At 44.0% G+C, this 20,334-nt stretch overlaps 1 protein-coding gene and 1 long non-coding RNA gene across 5 annotated transcripts in view; one reads left to right on the forward strand and one right to left on the reverse strand.

Moving 5' to 3' along the window:
- Positions 1-2,543: 2,543 nt before the first annotated feature.
- Positions 2,544-18,860, forward strand: LOC110308239 (enoyl-CoA delta isomerase 2). Of its 4 annotated transcripts, none has more exons than XM_021180664.2 (10): positions 2,544-2,847; positions 3,458-3,620; positions 6,054-6,152; positions 6,496-6,684; positions 8,500-8,569; positions 9,284-9,383; positions 10,671-10,791; positions 16,243-16,332; positions 17,795-17,938; positions 18,542-18,860. In XM_021180664.2, exons 2-10 carry the CDS (start codon positions 3,513-3,515, stop codon positions 18,695-18,697), a joined length of 1,077 nt encoding a protein of 358 aa, XP_021036323.2. In that variant the 5' UTR covers positions 2,544-2,847; positions 3,458-3,512; the 3' UTR covers positions 18,698-18,860. The 4 variants fall into 4 exon arrangements, with proteins under 4 accessions (XP_021036323.2, XP_085687302.1, XP_021036321.2 ...); XM_085831176.1 differs by having other exon boundaries at positions 2,553-2,847; positions 3,468-3,620; XM_021180662.2 differs by having other exon boundaries at positions 2,555-2,663.
- Positions 6,634-20,334, reverse strand: part of LOC147001024 (uncharacterized) — a 41,043-nt gene continuing 27,342 nt past the window's right edge. Inside the window, exons 3-4 of the long non-coding RNA XR_015045446.1 lie at positions 13,449-13,523; positions 6,634-6,900 (exon numbers count right to left, since the gene is read on the reverse strand). This is a non-coding gene — a long non-coding RNA (uncharacterized LOC147001024). The remainder of the gene's footprint in view (positions 6,901-13,448; positions 13,524-20,334) is intronic.

The following is a 20,334-nucleotide window of genomic DNA, read 5'->3' on the forward strand; positions in this document are numbered from 1 at the left end:
GTTTTTAAAAATTAATAATAATAATAATAAAGAGCTCGGCACCATGGTGCAAACCTAAAATCCTACAAGTCAAGAGACAGAGCAGGAGGATCACCACTTGTTTGAAACCAGCCTTGGGTCCATAGTTAAATTGTCTCAAAAGCAACAAACCAACCAACCAACCAACAGCAACAAAACAAACCCCTAACATAGTGAATAAATGAATGAGTGAATGAATGAAGTGGAAAGAGCAAGTGTAATAGATGATATTATGGGCCATATCTTAAAGGCTTTATGTGTTAAACTAAGAAGTTTGGGTTCACTTAATAAGCAAAGGGACACACACAGCATTCTAGTGACTGAAGAAAGATCAAGAGAAGGTTTTGAGTCTCATGTCAGTCTCCTGGTCCATTTTATGTTTCTCCAATCAAAAGCCACCAACTGGATAAACTACAGACAACAGAAGCCAGTTCAGCACTCTGAGAAGTCTAATTGTCAAAGTTCTGGCACCTGGCCAGGGCCTTCATGTTGCATGTTAATGTCTAATCTTAATCATTGCTCAAAGGCCTTCCTTCCAAATGCCATCAACACAGGAACTGGGAGATGAAGTTTTCCAAACATGAACTCCGGGTGACAGTTCAAACCATAACAATCAAGTTTACAATGTAGAGAGATTTTTCAGAGAGCAGGAAGAAAATGGACTGCGGGGGTAGGAAACAGAGCAAATCCAGGCAGAACTAATTGAGTAAGAACAAACAGAGTCAGTACTAGTCAAGTAAGAGTAATATAGAAACAATGAGGCCCAAAGAAAAACTAGACAGAAACAGGTGATGAGGGCTTATAAATCAAAACAGAAAACAAACAAACAAACAAATACTAAAAGACCACAGATCACAGATACATACAGAGGAGCCAGTAGTGAGACAGAGGAAATTCAGGCTTCTTTAAGATTTCTAGACTTCACTGTTGATTAATATTGATAGAATTTTTATATGCCATAATGATAACATGAGCTGATGGTTTTAATAGTATAAATAAAAACAAGCACTCTGGCTGGCATCTCCATCCATCATAGGTTCCATGGCACTGTCTCAAGAAATATCTCCCAGCATACTGAGCAGACCCTGTGAAGTAGAACCCACAAGATGCAGTTTCACTGGAAACATTTCCTAGACTCTTGTGACCACCAGGCCTGGGCGTCTGTATCAAATCCCTTCTTAGACAGCACTGCTCACGTGCAGTCAAGCCTTTAAGGTAGGACCTAATTGACCCACACACCTCCTTCTCCAAGGTCTTTATAAGAACCAGGAGTGGAGATTCGAACTCTGGTGAGATCTTGAGGAGGATTCTGCCATTCTCACTCTAGTACAGAAACAAAACTCTCAGAGACATGCCGGGCATATTGACTGCACTGTAAAGTAGATCAAATGCATACCCAATGGCTCTTTTTAAAAAATGTATTTGTTGTAACTTTTTTGTTTTACTTTGTCTATTTATTTAACTGTCGTTATGTAACTGGTTTTGCATACTTGTACTATGCATACCATCTGTGTGTCTGAGGGCTGTTTAGGTCATAAAATGTGTCTGTCCCCTTGGAACTGGAGTTATGAATGGTTATGACCCACCCTGTAGATTCAGAGAAACCAAACCCGGGCTTTCTGCAAGAGCCACGACTGTTCTCAAATAGACTAGTCAATTCTCTAGCTCCACCAATTAGCTCTTCCGTGGCTCTCTAGTACTTTTAGCACAGAATGTGTGTGTGTGTGTGTGTGTGTGTGTGTGTGTGTGTGTGTGTTCATATCAAGAATTTTATCTACTGTGCAAAGAGGCTCATTTGAGTCGGCAGGGAGGTCTAGGACTCACTATGAAGGTACTTTACAATGCTAATTCCAGGTCTCACACATTACAAGAGCTCCTTAACGTGGGCGCAGTGATCCTCAAGCTCAACTAATACTCTGCTCAGTGTAGTTCCCTTTCCTTGCGAACTGCCCCACCCCCACCCCAATCTTCAGCCAGACGTGGTGTTTACTGGAGGTGGCCTCTGCTAAGCACGAGAATCACCTTAGGGGCAAAGGCCTACATTAATGAAGCTTATACCGTTTCATGTTCAGCTTAAACTTAATTGTGCAAGATAAGCATGTCCAGGAGCACTCTTGTCCATATAATCTTTTAAACATAAAGTTCCATGACCTTAGACTGAACGTGCTCAGGAACGTGCTCCTAACTAAACATTCTGGGAGCTGTCCGGTTTGTAAATAAATATGCTTAGGCTCTCTGATTAATATTCCGAAGAGCACAGTGAACCGCCTCCGTACCCTGTCCCTCTTTGCCAGGTCTTGTGCCAATCGCCTTTGTACCGAGCTGGACTTGGGCCAGGCATTCTAGGCTCCTCCTCGAAACCCGCCCATTCTCAACTCTGAAGGAGTTGCTAGTCGCACCCCTGCCCCGGGCTCACATCCAAGATTATCTCCGCCCGTCTTTTTGTCGCCGGGTCCTTTCACAGGCCGAGCTCCCATCCTGGCCCCGCCCCTGAGCCCTGGCCCCACCCACGCCCGGAGCGCACCTCTGGCTCCGCCCCCTCCCGGTCTTGCCCTGCAGTTTCTGCTGGGCCTAAGCCTCCGGGCTCAGTTTGACCCCAGTATGGCGGCAGTGACCTGGAGTCGGGCTCGATGCTGGTGTCCGAGGTAAGCTTGCAGCCTCGACTGTCCGGCCCAAAGTCGCCAGCGGGATTTTTCGCCCGCCCACGGAGCCGCCCGCTTTGTCATCTGGCCTGGCTAGCGAGACAGCAGGATATGCCTTTGACGATTTCCCAGCGAGAGAGCTCGAAAGAGTGACCTCGAAGGTTCTTCCTCTGCTGAGTCCCAAAGGGTAAGGATGGACGCGCTCCGGTCGCCTCCGTCGGTGCTTGGGTCCCCGGGGCACCCAGGCCTCCAGGCCCAGCCCGGGACTTCCTAGGGCACGCAGTGCCTTGGCTAAGATGACACTTTGTCCAATATTGCTAATTAGCTCTGAGCGCTGCTGAACCAGTGGGGGTTTCAAGCAGTAAACTCACTTTGTTCAGAGAAGTGGCTGGAGAGAGTGCTCCATATGTAACAACCCAAAGAACTATGGAGCAAAGTTAGGAACCGCTGAGCGACTTTCTCAAAAGGCAAAACTTCCGCTCCATTTGAATAAGCGTGCACTACAGTCTGTGGGAAGTTGCTTATTTAGGGAAACTGTTTTGTTTTGTGGGTTTTTTTGTTTGTTTGTTTTGGTTTTTGTTTTGGTTTTGCTTTTGGTTTTTCAAGACAGGATTTCTCTGTATAGCCCTGGCTGTCCTGGAACTCACTTTGTAGACCAGGCTGGCCTTGAACTCAGAAATCCTCCTGCCTCTGTTGTGGATGCATGCTGTTCTGATCAACATGAGTTGGAGCCAATCAGTAATCCTGTTGCTGCAGAAATAAAAGGGCAAGGAACAAATAGAAACCACTATTTGTAGTGTCCTGCAGGTCGTCAGATTACAAGTGGCTAAACTGTACTTGGGCAGACCAACAATGAGAGCCAGTCAGCAGGACTTTGAAAATGCATTGAACCAGGTGAAACTCTTGAAGAAGGACCCGGGAAACGAAGTGAAGCTAAGACTCTACGCACTGTACAAGCAGGTAATAGCCTGAGCTCTGTTGTAACTTAAATGCATTTTGAGCAAATGATTCCTGAATTTGATACGTTTTTAACACGGTTTCTAACATTCTGGTTGCATGGCTGGCTCCCCTTTGGGGTGTATGTATGCAGGCTTTATTTTGTTTTGTTTTTCATATTAGGCCTTTATATGCTATTAAAGCACAGAGTAGCCTCCTCTGCTTCTCTCCAGAATAAAGAGATTTGGAAGATACACCATTTAAACTCACATGTTTGGAGCCTGCTTGAGTCCTTCCTAATGAGAATAATTCACTGGGGCAGTTGGAGAAACTTGAATACGGACCGAGTTTTACTATTATTTACCAGTGTCCTGGTTATCGTTAACAGTGCCATGATTAATTATATAATAAAATGTTGGTGTTTCGGGGAAATAGATAGTATTTAAGGATGAAATAGTATGGGTTTAGGGGGATGTTTGAAATAATTAAAATTTAAAAAAAGACAAAATCAGTGAAGACATAAGGTAAAATTTAATAACTGTTCAACTGATTAATTGGATACTGTAACTCATATATTTGTGAATGTTGGAAAAATTTTCTAACCTTTGAGGAACTAAAGGTTATAATAGAAAAGACTTCACTCAGATGTCTGCCAGTCTGGACTCCTTTGTTATCATTTATTGTTCTTATCATTTCTACTAAGCGATACGTGTAAGTGTCTCTTTATCGTGGGTGTCCTGGTTGGTTTGCTTTGTTTTGTTAACTTGGCATAAGGTAGAATCATTTGAGAAGAGGGACTCTTCCATTAAGAAAGTGCCTCAATAAGACTGTTGTGTCTGCAAGTCTGTTGAACACTGTCTTGATTAACAATTAATGCGGGCCGGGCGTGGTGGCGCACGCCTTTAATCCCAGCACTCGGGAGGCAGAGGCAGGAGGATTTCTGAGTTCGAGGCCAGCCTGGTCTACAGAGTGAGTTCCAGGACAGCCAGGGCTACACAGAGAAACCCTGTCTCGAAAAACCAAAAAAAAAAAAAAAAAAAACAATTAATGCGGAATGTGTAAGAGAGCTGGCTGAGTAAGCCCATAAGCACACCCCCACCACACCCCCTGCCACCCCCAGCTTCTGCCTCAGTTCCTGTCTCCAGGTTCCTGTCTTCATTATCTGCCCTGACTTTTATGACTGACAGAGTGCAGCCTGAGTGCTATCAGCTAAAATAAACCCCATACTCCCTAAGTTGCTTCTGGTCATGGTAGTTTATCCCAGCAATACACACCCTAAGAAAATGGATGCGAACATTCGAGAATTTTACTTATCCAAAAAGACTTTGCCCTCAGCTACTACTAGGTATTCTCTAGCCCCATGAACTATCTTTCACGCCTGATACAAGTATCTTTCTTGGCCTGGAGAGTCTAGCAGAGTTTAGGGTACAGTGTGGTCTTGGGATAGGCAGGTTCACCTTTGGGTTAGGGCTCTGGCAGAGACCAGAGACAGAAGTTGCTGAAGAGTTTCTTCATTTGGCAGTACTCCATGAATTGTCATATGTCCCTCAGTATTGGGTATTTCCCCTCCTTGACTTTTGGGGAGAGGACAGTAGTAGTGTCACACTGGCTTCTCCTCTGAACTCTATCCTGTATTTAAGTCTTTATCCTTTCCCTGGGAGGAACTACTGCTGTGAAAACCACAGCTTGCAAGGTCTCTCCAGTCTTTCTAATGGATTTGAACTGAGATGATCTTAGAAACAGTTCGTCAGGAGCTAGGAGCCATCAAGAGTTAGGGTGGAGAAAGGCCAGGACAAGAGACAAGTGGAAGCCACTAAATGAAGCTTCTAGCAGGACCTTAGGCTCCCAGTGGCAGAGAGAAGAGCAACCCTCTGTGAACTTGGTTCCTGTAACTTCCCAGATGGCTGGGCTCCATACAGTGACTTTATCTGTATGAGGTCAGAGCCTCCATGGCCTGTGAGTTTCAAAGCTTCCTCTGTCCTCTGGTAACTGACTCTATTACGAAAGTGAGACATTTTAAAATTCTTTTAAATCGCTTCTAAAAGGTAGCCAAGTTGGGTATTCTATTCATCTCAGGATACCAATTCCATCTTCTCTCTAAAAAAAATAAAATAAAATAAAAGTTTTCTTTTTATTTCCTGATGTGACCCTCAGAGGAACTTCTTGAGGACCAGGAACTGTCAGAGCTCATCCCTACCTGCAGCAGCTACAGCTCTCTTGAGCAGTTAGCAGGAGTTTACCACTAAATTTCTGGTTCTGTCCCTACAGATGGGGTTTCAGAACACAGTGCAGACTTCCCAGTGTTCTGTAACTTTTGAAAATTGGCTCAGTATTTTCACTTCCTGTGAAAACTGAGATCAGGAATACCAAACTGACAAGCTCTTGGGTTTTTAGAGTCACTCTCTCAAAGGCTTTCTCTTGCATATTGCATATTGATCACCCCTGTGCTCTCTATAGGCCACAGAAGGACCCTGTAATATGCCTAAGCCTGGTGTGTTTGACTTTGTCAACAAAGCCAAGTGGGATGCATGGAATGCCCTGGGCAGCCTGCCCAAGGTAAGTTTGTTTACCGTCATAACTAGACCATTCATTATTAAAGTCACTAGAAGCTTTTTATTGTTTCCGAGAAATCTCTTATCAATGAGCTTGAAATTTTTTGGTTTTTTTCCCCCTCACTATTGTAGCCTAAATTAGCCTTGAACTCAACAATCCTCCTGCCTCTGCCTCCCAGTGGCTGGAATTACACATATGGGTCACTTCACCCATTACTACTGGACTCATGATGTTCCTTTATTGAATCAGAGCCCCTGCTCTTTGTTACATAGTGGTTTTTATTGCACAGAATGCTTCTCAAATTGCTTATTATGAAGGCTGAAGGACTTGGCCATCTACTCCTCAGGAAACTGCCAGACAGAACTATGTGGATCTTGTATCCAGTTTGAGTTCCTCATCTGAAGCCCCGAGCCAGGGAAAGCGTGGAGCTGATGAGAAAGCCCAGGAGTCCAAAGACATCTTGGTAACTTCTGAAGATGGCATCACGAAGATCACGTTCAATCGGCCCACCAAAAAGAATGCCATATCCTTCCAGGTGATGCTCCTGTCCAGGGACTGGACACATTTTTCTTTACTTCTATTTCTTTCATTTAGAATTTCAGCATTATTTGTTTTGGGGTTTGTTTTTGTTTTGTTTTGTGGAAGAAGATGAGAGTGGCTGACTTCATGCTTCATCCAGCAGAGTTGGGCATTATTTAGAACTTGTATGTTCCTGGTAGGTTCCACATATCCAGAAGGCAATGAAGCTTTGCTGTGAATGGAAGCATGAGTCAGTTAAGTCAGTCTCAGTGGAGAAGCATTAATAGGAGATGCACAGAGGGCCCCTAAGGGAGCATAAATCCTGGGTCTGTGCCATGCTTGTGGATCCTTAGTAGAAGGGGAGGGAAGATGAGAGAGGCTTTATTATCAGCAGAGCAGTAATTGCCCTGTTTGAATGAGCTGCTTTGAAGGGCGATTTTAAATTTCCCCTTGAACAATGCTAATAAGTGAATCACTTGAGCCCTCCTTCTTGATATTACAGGGAGTTTATCATGTGCTTGGAGGTGACCTGGGGTCAAGGCTGCCATCCGCAATGTAGGACAACATGCTAAATGGAAACTAAAGAATCTTTTAAAGTTGCTCCTGTGCCTTCCAATTGATGCAGCATTTAATTCTGAGACCATTGCGTGTTTTCCCAGAGTCATTTCTGGGTAAGGAAGGTACAGCTACAAACTGTAGCAACAAGAGTCAGCACATCCTGAACAGAGAACCCTGATACTATTATTTAGCAAAATAGCTCAGCAGGTTAAGAAATAACTTGGTAAGTTCTTTGAGCTGGTAAGCAGGAGAATCTAAATGGATCCGTCTCTTTTCTGGCCCAGGTTCTAGCCAGTCACCTTGGCTGCTGTGTCTCCCTTACTGTGGTTCTCAGGAATTATTTCCCATCCCCTGCCTTGCAGGAAACAGTCACATCATTTTATATACTTTTACTTGTCCAGCATCTTTATAAATACCCAGCCTCCTTATCACTCTTTCCCACCCTGAATTTTATTAATTAAAATCTATACCAAGTTTGAAAACATACTAAAACTATGGCAAGACTTTCAGACATATTCAGAGGACAATTCCCTTGTACCCAGCACAGTGTCTCAGGAATCCTGCCTCTAGCCTCACTTGTCACTTCTCAGACTGCCCAGGACACTTACCCTTTTTTGAAGCCACAGCTAAGATGCTGTTCCAGGGACAGTTTTCTCAGTCACCTTCCCTCTCACTTGCTGCTGGAGGCAACCTCAAGAGTTCATGCCTGGGCCTTACCCACCCACAGTAACTGTCCAGCCACAAAGCTAAAGGACTGGGTCTTTCTCTTGTTCACTTTTGGAACAAAATGGTTATTAATATATCTACCACAGCACCTGTGCATCATGTGCACCCAGGAGTTGTCAGGGAAACGGAAATCCTCTCAGGCAGCCTCTGTTTTGGTCATCAAAATAGAATCTCTGGGTCTTGAGAGATGGGTCAGTCCTTAAGAGCACTCACTGCTCTTAGACAGGACTTGGGTTTGTATCCCAGCACCAACAGCATGGCTTATAGTCATCTGTACCTTCAGTTTCAGGGAATCTGCCACCACTTCTGATCTCTAAAAGCACCAGGCATAACAGTGCACACAAGCAAACATGAGGCAAATGGCCTGATATTCCATTAGGTGCCATTTACAGGGATCCTGGACCAATCCAGAGAGGTGGCTCGATAAAGTAGAAAACCACTTAGTCACTGTGTGGAGGGAAGGATTGCAGACTGATGCGGTGGCTCAGCACACTGGATAATGGATCTCATTTTTATTGTTCTTTTTCCCATCTTGACGTTCACATAGATGTATCGGGATATTATACTCGCACTTAAAAATGCCAGCACTGATAACACTGTCATGGCTGTTTTCACAGGTAAGACCACTGCCAGACTTACTCACTTGCTATTTTAGGGTATCTAGTACTAGGTAGAGACCTGACTGAGATTTCTTGAAGGTCTTTTTCCAGCACTTCAGGGGTTTGACTTATAAATGCACCATGTTAACATGGATATAAGCCTAAACCTAACTGAGAAAGGAAAGCTCATGGTGAGATTCCCAAGAACCACAACAGAAAGCGACTCATCTGTCTCAAACAGATTGACCTTTAACTGCCTGTAGGTCTGCCGAGATGAAAAGAAACAAATCCTAGATCCATGGCTCTTAAAGTACAGCTTAGTGAAATCAAGGAAATGCAGGGTGCACATTGTTCAGTTCAATTACATAAGTCCTAGAGTATTGGTCTACTCTATTGATGGAGTCTGAAGGTAACTTCCTTGGGGGCAGCTGGGATAACAGGCTAGGAAGAGCATTTGGACTATGAACTGCTCTAAACCCCCGATAGACCAGCCCTGTTCCATCTGACATATTGTATGTAGTCACACCATCTCCATTTACTTGTGTTCTTTAACACCCACGTCTTGCTAGTCCCTGGTATGTTCATGAGACTCACCAGTGTGCTTCTAGTATGTGGTCCAGAGCCCTGCCCACAGCAGATACACAACAGCTTCAGAATGAGTAGCTAGGTGAAGGGATTGTTCCTTCCACTGAAGGTGTGTGCTCATTAAAGTGTTGATTGTACCATTCCCAGGAACTGGTGACTACTACTGCAGTGGGAATGACCTGACTAACTTCACTAGTGCCACTGGGGGGATAGAGGAGGCAGCTAGCAACGGTGCTGTGTTACTGAGGTAAGACTGGCACTTGTTTGATCCTAGAGAGTTAATCCTTTTCCCTTGCTTTCCTGTGTCTGTGTGTGGTGTGCAGGCATGTGCATGTGTGTACATGTGGAGTCTGAGATTAATGTCAGAAACCTTCTTTATTGTTTTCTGTTATAGTCAGGACCAAAAACCATTTGGGAAAGGGCAGGGTTTATTCCTCTTACAGTTCCATATCACAGTTCATCATCAGAGGAAACAAGCTCGGGAACCTGAAGGCTGGAACCAATCCAGAGGCAATGGAGGAATGCTGCTTACTTACTGGCTTGCCCTGTCTTGGCTTGCTTAGCCTTTTTCCTTATAGCATCTGGGACCACCAGCCCAGGGGTGGGACCACCCACAATGGGCTGGACCTCTTACATCAATCATTAATTAAGAAAACGCTCTGCAGACTTGCCTATAGCTCAATAGTATTGGAAGCATTTTCTCTACTGAGAGTCTTTCTTGCCAAATGACTCTAGCTTGTGTCAAGCTGATGTAAGACTGGACAGCGCACCTTCACTTTACCCACTGAAACAAGGTCTCTCAAACCCACAGCTCGCCCATACAGCTAGTCTTGCTAGCTGGCTTGCTCTAGGTTCCCATCTCCATCTTCTGAGGCCAGAAGGACAAGCAGGCCTCCACACCCACCCAGAATTTATCCAGACTTCACTCCAGTCCTCCTACTTGATTGGCAGGTGTTTTAAATGATGAGTCATCTCCTCAGTCCCCCACCCTGCAAAGGGCTCACTTTTAACACATCGGTAAAATGCCCACTCGTCTGTGCTGATGCACTTCATTGTGGTTCCCCATCAGATTCCCTCTCTTCATCCTGCCCTCTCCATGGGATTGGCTGGGAAGGGTAAGGTGAGAAAGAACAGAGGGAGTGTGGCGAGTTCTCATGCGTGGTGTGAACAGACAGTGCCTGTAAGTGGTGACCAGACCCCGGCAGTAGTCTCGGAGCTGTAGAAGGAGGGCTGAGACTTCAGCTTCCCAGTCCTGCTGCGTCTCTCGGTCTCCCTGTGCTAGTATACAGGGTCATGCACTCAGTCACCCACCATGATCTCTGGGGTCACAGCTGGACCACAATCCTGAACTCACTGCCCAGAGTGTGAACTGATCTTAGCCAGTAGGAGTCGTGGCCTTAGGTGCAATTTTCAGGGATCCTCGACCACTCTGTAGAGGCAGCTCTATAATGTGATATCACATCCATACATTCCTTTCTATAGTTGGTGGTACAAGTTTGTGATGATTAATGCTTTCCTCTTTCCATTTCTTTAGGGACTTTGTAAACAGTTTTATAGACTTTCCCAAGCCTCTGGTTGCGGTAGTAAATGGCCCAGCTGTGGGAATCTCTGTCACTCTTCTGGGACTATTTGATGCTGTCTTTGCATCAGACAGGGTAAGTCTCCTTCCACAGACATAGGTCAATCAGTGTCCTGACTGTGGCTATCACTGAGTATATTACAAGGGGTTAATGGTTGATCTGGTTAGGTTTGTTTTTGTTTTTTTGGTTTTTTGTTTTTTGTGAACTTGACACAAGCTAGAGTTACTTGTTAAGAGGGAACCTCAACTGAGGAATTTTTCTCTTCAGATTGGTCCGTGGGCATGTTTGTGGGGGCATTTCGTTGATAAATGCTTGATGTGGGAGGGCCCATCTTGCTCTGGGCCATGCCACCACTGGGCAAAGGGTACGGGCTGTATAAGAAAGCAAGCTGAAGCTGGGCGTGGTGGCGGACGCCTTTAATCCCAGCACTTGGAAGGCAGAGGCAGGCAGATTTCTGAGTTCGAGGCCAGCGTGGTCTACAGAGTGAGTTCCAGGACAGCCAGGGCTACACAGAGAAACCCTGTCTCAAAAAAAAAAAAAAAGGAAAAGAAAAGAAAAGAAAGCAAGCTGAGCAAGCCAGCAGGCATTGCTCCCCCATGCTTCCTGTTCCTTCCTGTCCCCTCCCTCAGTGATGGACTGTAACCTGTAACTCAAATGAACCTTTTCCCCCCCTCCCTGCAAGTTGCTTTTGGGCTGTGCTTTATCACAGCAACAGAAAGCCAAACAAGAAAGTGGTGGAATGCGGTAATGTAGTCTAACTGGACAAAGTGTTTTTCCGTGATTGTTAATTTTTCTAAATACCGGCGAGCATTGCCCCAACTCTGATGGCTCTGTATGTTATTCAGAGTTTAATATTTATTCAGTTTTCATTTTTATTATCACCCCCAGATGTTCAGGAGATGATTGAAAGCATTCGGCAGAGGCAGTAACCTCTGTCAGCAGAGGCAGTAACCTCTGTGTAGGTTGCTCGGTCTCTTCTCCTAGTTCCCAAAGCCTAGTACTTGCGCCTCTAGAGTGAGAAGGGACTGTGGTCATTCACTACTCTTCTTCCATTGCAAACGAGGAAACTAAATCCCCAAGTAACCCTGAGACAGCACAGCTCAGTATTGTGTTCACGACTGTACTGAGTGTGTGGTGGTGGCAGGGGGATGGGAGTCGGGTGAGCGTGTGTCTCTCAGTGTGTCAAACCAGCTGGCCAAGAACTCACTGTGTAGGTAGACAAGGCTGGCCTTGAACTCACAGAGATACCCTTGCTTCTGTCTCCTAATTGCTGCATTGAAGGTGTTGGCCACCATTCACCACTTGTATTTGTAGTTGTGTTTTGATTCTTATCATAGTGTTTCTCTGTGGTGGCCCAAAATGAAATTTCTAAAAATATAGAAAATACAAAGAAAAGATTTAGGTTTAAAAAGAGGGGGGTAGGGTAATGGGGGCATTTTTTAGTAGTGAAGGCTCTGCATTGAAAAAAATCAGTCTTAGGATGATGGATGCGGGTGAGAGGATCAGGGAGATATTGTTCAAAGGATACACAGTAGCAGATACGTACTGTCATAGCATCTAATGTACAGTGCAAGGACTGTAGTCAATAATATGAAATGTATCTAAGATCCTTGGCAAATGACCAGATTATAGCTATACCTGGATGGGACTCTATGACTATTGGTTTCACTAAAGCATCAGTCTTACTGTTTGTACGTATATGTACATTCATTTCATGCTAATGTATTCCATACCTCAAATATGCATCATAAAATTAATTAATTGGAGAAAAATTACTTATTTCATCATTCAGTAAACCAGTGCTAGCATTGGTCTCCATCACTTAAATCTCATTGGCCCCCGACTGCTGAAACCCGACGCCCTTTCTGAGTTGTGTTATTATAGACGCGGATGTGACCACAGTTGTCTTAGCACTTGAACCCAGAACACTGACCCTGGCATTATAGACCAGTAGCCCTCAGGTTCTTCTGGCACCTTCTCCTTAAGAGGTGCTAAAGGTTCCTGGTTAACCACTGAAGAGACTCCCTGGGTTTTTATTGACCTCATAAACAAACACTGTAGTGAACAAGGGGCTCACGTTTAACCCTATTAAGGTACCCTTCACCATGCCGTCTATCGGTAATGGATACTGGTCTTAAATACAACGAGGGGCTAAAAATGCTAGTAGCTTTTCCACCACCAATTGCAGCTTTTCTATGATGTGAGTTTTAAATTTGTTCAAATAAATGTTTGCATGCTCACAGTGTGAAAGTACTCTGTTAATACACATTATACGTATACACAGTTTATACAATATACACACAGCACCCTATGAGATCCTACTAGGTTTACAGATAGAGGAACCTGTGACAGGGAGGATAAGGAACTATCTATCTCAAAGCCTTTAACCACTTTAACCAGTCTGTTGCAAGAGCCTCAGCCTTTAACTGCGCCCACCATTCTATCTCTGCAAATAAGCATTGCAATAACTGCTCATTGTCAAGTTTGTATGTACCTGTTAGCTATGGCTATTCTTTCAGCTATGTTGTCTGATTCTATATATACGCACACGCGCGCGCGCACACACACATATATGTACACACACACATAAATACATACATACATGTATATATATATATATATATATATATATATATATATATTGGTTTTTCAAGACCGAGTTACTCTGCAAAATGGCCCTGGCTGTCTTGGAACTAGTTTTGTAGACCAAGCTGAACTGGAAATTCACCTACCTCTCCCTTCTGAATGCTGGGATTAAAGGCATGTGCCACCATTCCTGGCAAAGTACATTTTCTTGACCAGGGGTTCTGGGGTGAAAACAAAAGTGATATTAATGAGAATATTTTATGTTTTTATTTATATGCTACATACTTTATATAGTCTCACAAATGTTCATTAAAATAAAGACCATGTCTTACTATTATTAAATCTAAGTAATTGTCTATTTATATCAGTGATTCTCTTTTATAAATATCAAAACCCATAAAAACAGAATGGTGTGTTGGCTTACACCTGTAATCCCCACACTTGGGGAAGAAGATTGCCATGAGTCTAACAGAATGTGCTTGTCGTCCCAGTCACCAATGTTGAAACTGACTGAGGCATCTGAAGAAGGCAGGAGACCTCTAGGGCAAAATCGGGACAAATGGAAGGTTGAAAAAACAATTGTTCAATTCACCAACAAAAGCTGGTCATTCCAAAATATTTTTAAAGTATATCCATAAAGTGATAGATCAAGAATCCAGTGTAAAAATGGGCAGTGAGTCGAAATAGCACACAAGGAATCAAACAGCGTGGCTCTTTAATCTCTGAAAGAGAGCATTAAAAATAGCCTGCTTCTCTAGGGGCCAGGCAATATAGCTTATGTACTTACTACATAAAAAGTACTTGCTACCCATGTGATAGCTGCTTAAGGTTTCTGTTGTTGTCGTGAAACACCATGCCCAAAGCAAAGTGAGGAGGAAATGGGTTTATTCAGCTTACACTTCCACATTATCGTCCATCACTGGAGGAAGTCAGGACAGGAAGTCAAACAGGGCTCAAACCTGGAAGTGGGAGCTGATGCAGAAGCCATGGAGGAGTGCCACTTACTGGCTTGCTCCTCATGACTGGCTCAGCCTGCTTTCTTATGGAACCGTGTCATCAGCCAAGAGATGGCAGCACTCCCCCGGGAGATGAGCTTTCCCACATCAATCACTAATCAAAACATCATCCTATGGACTTGCCTACACGCTAATCTTATGAGAGCATTTCTCAAATGCAGTTCTATCTCCTCGGGTAGCTCTAAATTGAATCAAGTTGATGTAAAACTAGCCAGCATTCAATCCCTGGGACACACATGGTGGAAAGAGAAAAATGACTCAAACAAATTGACCTTCCTATATGCATGTACATGCATGTGCTTCCATGCACACATACACATATAAATAAATAAATGAGACTTAAAAGTTTGTGTAATGCAAAGAAAAGCTGGTTGTAATGGTATATAGGTATAATCCTATATTTAGAAAGAAGAGGGACTAGGCCATCAAACATTCAAGGTCATGTTTGGCCACATAGCAGCTTGAAGGCCAGCCTGGACTGACTACATGAGATCCTCTCCCACACCCTTCCTTACTCCTGCCTCCAAAAGGCCAGCTGGGTATGGCAGCTCATGCCTATAACCCCAGCACTCTTCTGGGAGGCTGAGGCAAACTGAGGCCAGCCTGGGCTATACAGCAAGACTCTTTATCCAAACAGTTTTGTTGATTCTTTTGTTTCTTTTTCAAGACAGGGTTTCTCTGTGTAATCTTGTTTGTCCTGGAACTCACTCTGTAGACCAAGGTGGCCTCTAACTCACAGAACTTGGCTTGCCTCCACCTCCCTAGTTCTGGGATTAGAGTATGCCACCACCACCTGGCCCAAAAGTATTTTTATTTAAAAGGAAAGATAAGCCACAGGCCAGTAAAAATCCTTTCCATGGTACTTACTTAATTGTAACCTGTGTTTATAAAGAATTTTTTACAATACAAAAATAAGAAGGCAAATAATTTAACTTTAAAAATAGTAGGAAACATGTTAGCAGTTACTTCACCAAAGATGCTATACCTGTGGATGTTTAGTATTCAGAGACTTTCTCAGCATCATTAATCATAAAGGTCATATAAACTTAAAACACTATGCACGTAGTGACATGATTAGGCTAAGAGTACTTCTCCTGGTGAGGCCATGTAAGGGCATGGACCAGGTGGGGCTCTCCTCCCGCAATGGAAAACGGTGATGGCATAGCTACTCTATTCACAACTGTTTCTTTTTTGATAGAATAGGGTGAAAGGGATTTTCTTCTGCCTCACCGAGGTATTATTGACAAATGAGAACTGTACATATCATATGAAGCAACCCCATGGTTTTGACTGATCCTACGGATAAATGACCGCAGCACTGGAAATATTAGTAAAGGCACTAGCTGGCATATAGATCAACAAATGATGACACGTATACACAGTGAGAATGGCAATAATAAGAAAGAGGATGCCTGTATGCAGTAGTGTCTAAGTGACTCCCAAGAGACAGGAGCAAGAAACAGGGTCTTTTGCATACAAGAGCCCATGCATATAACATTCCAGAAACCAGCAAAAGAGCAGGGAGAGTGAGCAGATCGTGGTAGGCAATTCATGGGGATGGTACAAGGAAAAGATGGCCCACAGAGGTCAGAAAGGTACAAATATCTTCTCTACTGAAATCCTTGGTGGTTACCTAATTTACATATTTGTAACACTCAGTTGATAACACACTACAAGTGAATCATGTATGTGGTATGCATAGTATACCATGCCATTTTAATTAAGATGTCCTCAATGATTAGGAATTCTGGACTGGACATGGTAGTACACTGTAATGTCTCCACTCAAGAGGCTAAGGCATGACAAGGGTTAAGTGCTAGGCCACAGTGGGCTACCTACTCTCAAACACAAACACGCCAATTGTGAAATTAAAACCAAATAGTAATTTTTAAATGCTTGTCCTTTCTTCCCCCATCCTAACTAGGCAACGTTTCATACTCCATTCAGCCAACTTGGCCAGAGCCCGGAAGCATGCTCCTCTTACACGTTTCCGAAGATTATGGGCTCAGCAAAGGTAACGTAGAAAAAACTTAAAATGTAGTGCATCGTCTTTGTTGCCAAGGCAATCATGTGCTCTGTCTTCTTTCCCTGGCGCAAAGCTTTAGGGATGACTCCTTGTTCTGTGACATGGAGGAACCAGGCTAAGGGGTGATCTGAGATAGGGGAAGGGTCAGGACATTCTCTGCAATTCCTATTGCAGGGACAGTGTCTGACATTGGGTGACCTAGAGCTGGAGCACTGGTGGCAGCACAGGGCCTTGGCCTCCACAGCTGTGTGCCATTAGTTGAAGGCTTGGGACTAGGAAGCATTCCCATGTGTGACCACTTCAGGACTGATGAGCAACATCCACTGAGATGACATGGTGACATCTGCTCTTTAGAGGTCCTGTGAAGGATCAGAAGTTACCAGCCGCATGAAGTCATAGACACTGTAACTCCCAGTTACAGCTGGTCTGTTGTCTGTTGAGACCCCCAAGGTGGCCCACTGGCTGCTCTGATCTAGCTCTGCATTTGTGCAAACCTAATTGTCTGATCTCTGTGGATGGAGTGACTCCAAGGACACTGAGACAGGACTAGAGAGGAGGAAGGACAGAGGGAAGGGCTTAGCAGGCATTGGTTATTATCTCAGTATGTTAGGGGATCCTGCTTGGTGACTTTAGATTTTTGTTGTGAATTCCCCCCATGTATTTAATATAAATGTGGATATGTATGTGTGTGTTGTGTATATGTATATGTATACACACACACACATGCACACACATTCACTTCTTTAACCTCATTGTGCTACCATCAACCTCCTATGCTGTCATTACAGAGACTGAGTTAATAAGCAGCTAAGCTTGGAAAAGTTGAGCAGAACCAGCCTTCAAACTTAGAGCATTTGGAGTTTGTTCATGTTTTGGAGAGAGAAAATGCAACTATAGAAAGAACATTTGCTCATGGTCCTTGGTTTTTCTAGAACTGCAATATAAGCCACCCTTCAGCCATCCCCAGCTACCCCCCAGCCATCCCCAGCCATCCCTGAGTCCTTTCATTCACATTGAAGTAATTTGAGTAATGCAGGTAAAGATGTTCAAAACACAACCATTAGAACTTCCAGTAAGGGAACCAAATTTTGAATGCCTCAAAAGGTTGGCCCTATGAATGCAGCTTTTCTGCCCAACTCCCTTTGTCTTCATTTTCAATGTTTAATAGCTACTGGGGTTCAGGTCATTTCTACTCTGGGCTTCCCATTCCTGCTGCTTCAATGCAGACCCTAACAGAAGCAGCTGCCCTTCTATCCTTCAAGAGGCAAAAACAGTTATGGTCTCAGCTGCTTGCAGACTCTCGCCCAGTGAGGCCATCAGCTTCCCCATTCCTGTGAAAGACAAGCCACCCCAGAAGCCATGAGTACATCTGTGTCTCCAGAAACTGGGCTGTTCTGGAGTCAACAGAAGCCTTTATCATGCTAAAGCTGCATCTTGCTTTGCATTGCAGGCAGCTGAGATGCTTCTCTTTGGGAAGAAGCTGACAGCAAGAGAGGCCTGGGCTCAAGGCCTTGTCACTGAAGTTTTCCCTGAGAGCACTTTTGAGACAGAAGTCTGGACCAGGCTGAAAACATATGCGAAGCTCCCTCCAAACGTTAGTATTTGGGTTTTACCTTCAGGGACCATGGAAACCATTTCCAAAGGGGAAAATGTGCCTCAGGAGGACACATCCTAAAAAGACTTGACATATCTCTAGTTGGCTTAAAGCACATCTGGATTTGGAGTTTAAAATTACTATTATGTTGGGAATATTTTTTAAAGAAGTTACCAGATAGACATTTCATTCTATGCTATAAAGGCAAAGGGGAGATCCTTCGTGGGAGTGGCCCCAGGAGGATGCCAGTAGACACCCAGCTCTTTTACTTTGGATTTCAGGTGGGCAGAGAGGAGGCTGACTGTAGATCCTCTCTCTATCGCACTTCCATTTGTGTATATGACAGCTAGCGGCTGACTGCTCTCACATTCTTGCTACCCATATGGGGTACTCATTCTTGAGTATCCACATGGGGCTGTTTAGAAGGCACAGTAGCAGACCTGTCTCCCACACCTACTATGGTTATCTCTGTGTACATTAAAGGTCTGTTCTGTTCCACATGTCTTAGTAAAATCCAACAGGATCGGTTTATTACAGTGGAGGGCAAGAATAGACTAACCCTGTTCCTGTTGGAATAATGTACTGTTGGCTTTGTTCCATCAGGCCATGAGAATTTCCAAAGAGTTAATCAGAAAAAATGAGAAAGAAAAGCTCTACGCAGTCAATGCCGAAGAGTGCACTACCCTGCAAGCGAGGTGGCTGTCAGAGGAGTGCATAAACGCAATCATGAGCTTCGTCACCAGAAAACCAAAGCTGTGAAGACCACCACAGCAGCTAGACTCCTCCCAGGGAGCACGGGCTGGGAGGTCCAGTTTCGAGGACTCGAATGACACATGCTTCCCTGTGCCTTTTCCTTGATTAACATAGCAATTATGATGAGAATTCTTCACAGTACTGATAAATAAAACTTTTCATAAATCAAGCCTTAAGAATTCATGTTGGGTTTTGGCAATAGAAAGTCTTACATCTCGTGACATAAATGGATGCTGCCTTGAACCCTTGGGCAGAGTCCTTGAAACATGCTGACATCGTATCCCCTGACACCATGGTAGCTGTTTATCATCCACAGGTGGTGCCTAAGCAGATTAGGCCAAACATCACCAGTCTTTGGATCACCAAAGGTACTCTGAGTTGCATTTCCTTTTCCAACTATCTGGCAAAGGAGCAAAGCAAATAATCTCCATTTCCACTTGTCTTCGTTAGGGTTTCTATTGTTGTGAAGTAACACCATGACCACAGCAAATCCTATAAAGGAAAGCATTGACTCGGCTGTTTTACAGTTTAGTAGTTTAGTCCATTATCATCATGGTGGGAAGCATGACAGTGTGTAAGCAGACATGGTGTTAGTGAGGTCACTGAGCGTTCTACATATGGATCAGTAGGCAGGAGAGAAAGGACACACACACAGAGACTGAGGGGAATCCTCAATGATACATTTCCTCTAACAAGACCACACCTACTTCAAGAAGGCCACACTTGTTAATAATGCTACTCCCTGGTGACCTGGCATTAAAATCTATGAACCCTTATGGGGGCTATTCTTATTCAAATCACCATACCACTCCCTCACCCAACACATACACCAAGCAAATTGACTCGAGGCAGAAAAGGGACAGGGAATTATTTCGTGAGGAATAATGTCCCTCATTCGTTAGTGTGGTGTTCTGTGAGGCACCTGCAAGCTGCCCTGACTTTTCTAACTTTCCCTTTTGATTAACGCCATCCATGTCATTTGGCAAGGCCTTTGATGATCTACTTGAAGCCAAAAGATCTGAATAGAGTATTTTGCTCATTAAAATACCGCTACATTTCATTTTTCCTTCAACAGTTAGTTTTCTGGTAACTAACATGCTAAAACCTGCAAGTATTTTAAGTCTTAACTTTTTTTTTTATTAGTTATTTTCCTCAATTACATTTCCAATGCTATCCAAAAAGTACCCAATACACTCCCCCCCCCAGTCCCCCACCCACCCCTTGGCCCTGGCATTCCCCTGTACTGGGGCATATAAAGTTGGCAAGTCCAATGGGCCTCTCTTTCCAGTGATGGCCGACTAGGCCATCTTTTGATACAAATGCAGCTAGAGTCAAGAGCTCTAGGGTACTGGTTAGTTCATAATAATGTTCCACCTATGGGGTTGCAGTTCCCTTTAGCTCCTTGGGTACTTTCTCTAGCTCCTCCATTGGGGGCCCTGTGATCCATTCAATAGCTGACTGTGAGCATCCACTTTTGTGTTTGCTAGGCCCCGGCATTGTCTCACAAGAGACAGCTATATCTGGGTCCTTTCAGCAAAATCTTGCTAGTGTATGCAATGGTGTCAGCGTTTGGAAGCTGATTATGGGGTGGATCCCTGGATATGGCAGTCTTTAGATGGTCCATCCTTTCTTCATAGCTCCAA

Source organism: Mus caroli, unplaced genomic scaffold (genome assembly GCF_978045245.1).
Source record: "Mus caroli unplaced genomic scaffold, Mus_caroli_1 scaffold_15, whole genome shotgun sequence".
NCBI lineage: Eukaryota > Metazoa > Chordata > Mammalia > Rodentia > Muridae > Mus > Mus caroli.

What these genes read in the sequence shown, in the direction of transcription:
- LOC110308239 (XM_021180662.2), top strand. Translation starts at nt 2,620, where the DNA reads ATGGCGGCAGTGACCTGGAGTCGGGCTCGATGCTGGTGTCCGAG. An exon ending in CCCTGGGCAGCCTGCCCAAG is followed by an intron (nt 6,153 to 6,495) that starts GTAAGTTTGTTT and finishes TCTACTCCTCAG; the next exon opens with GAAACTGCCAGACAGAACTA. An exon ending in ATGCGAAGCTCCCTCCAAAC is followed by an intron (nt 17,939 to 18,541) that starts GTTAGTATTTGG and finishes TTGTTCCATCAG; the next exon opens with GCCATGAGAATTTCCAAAGA.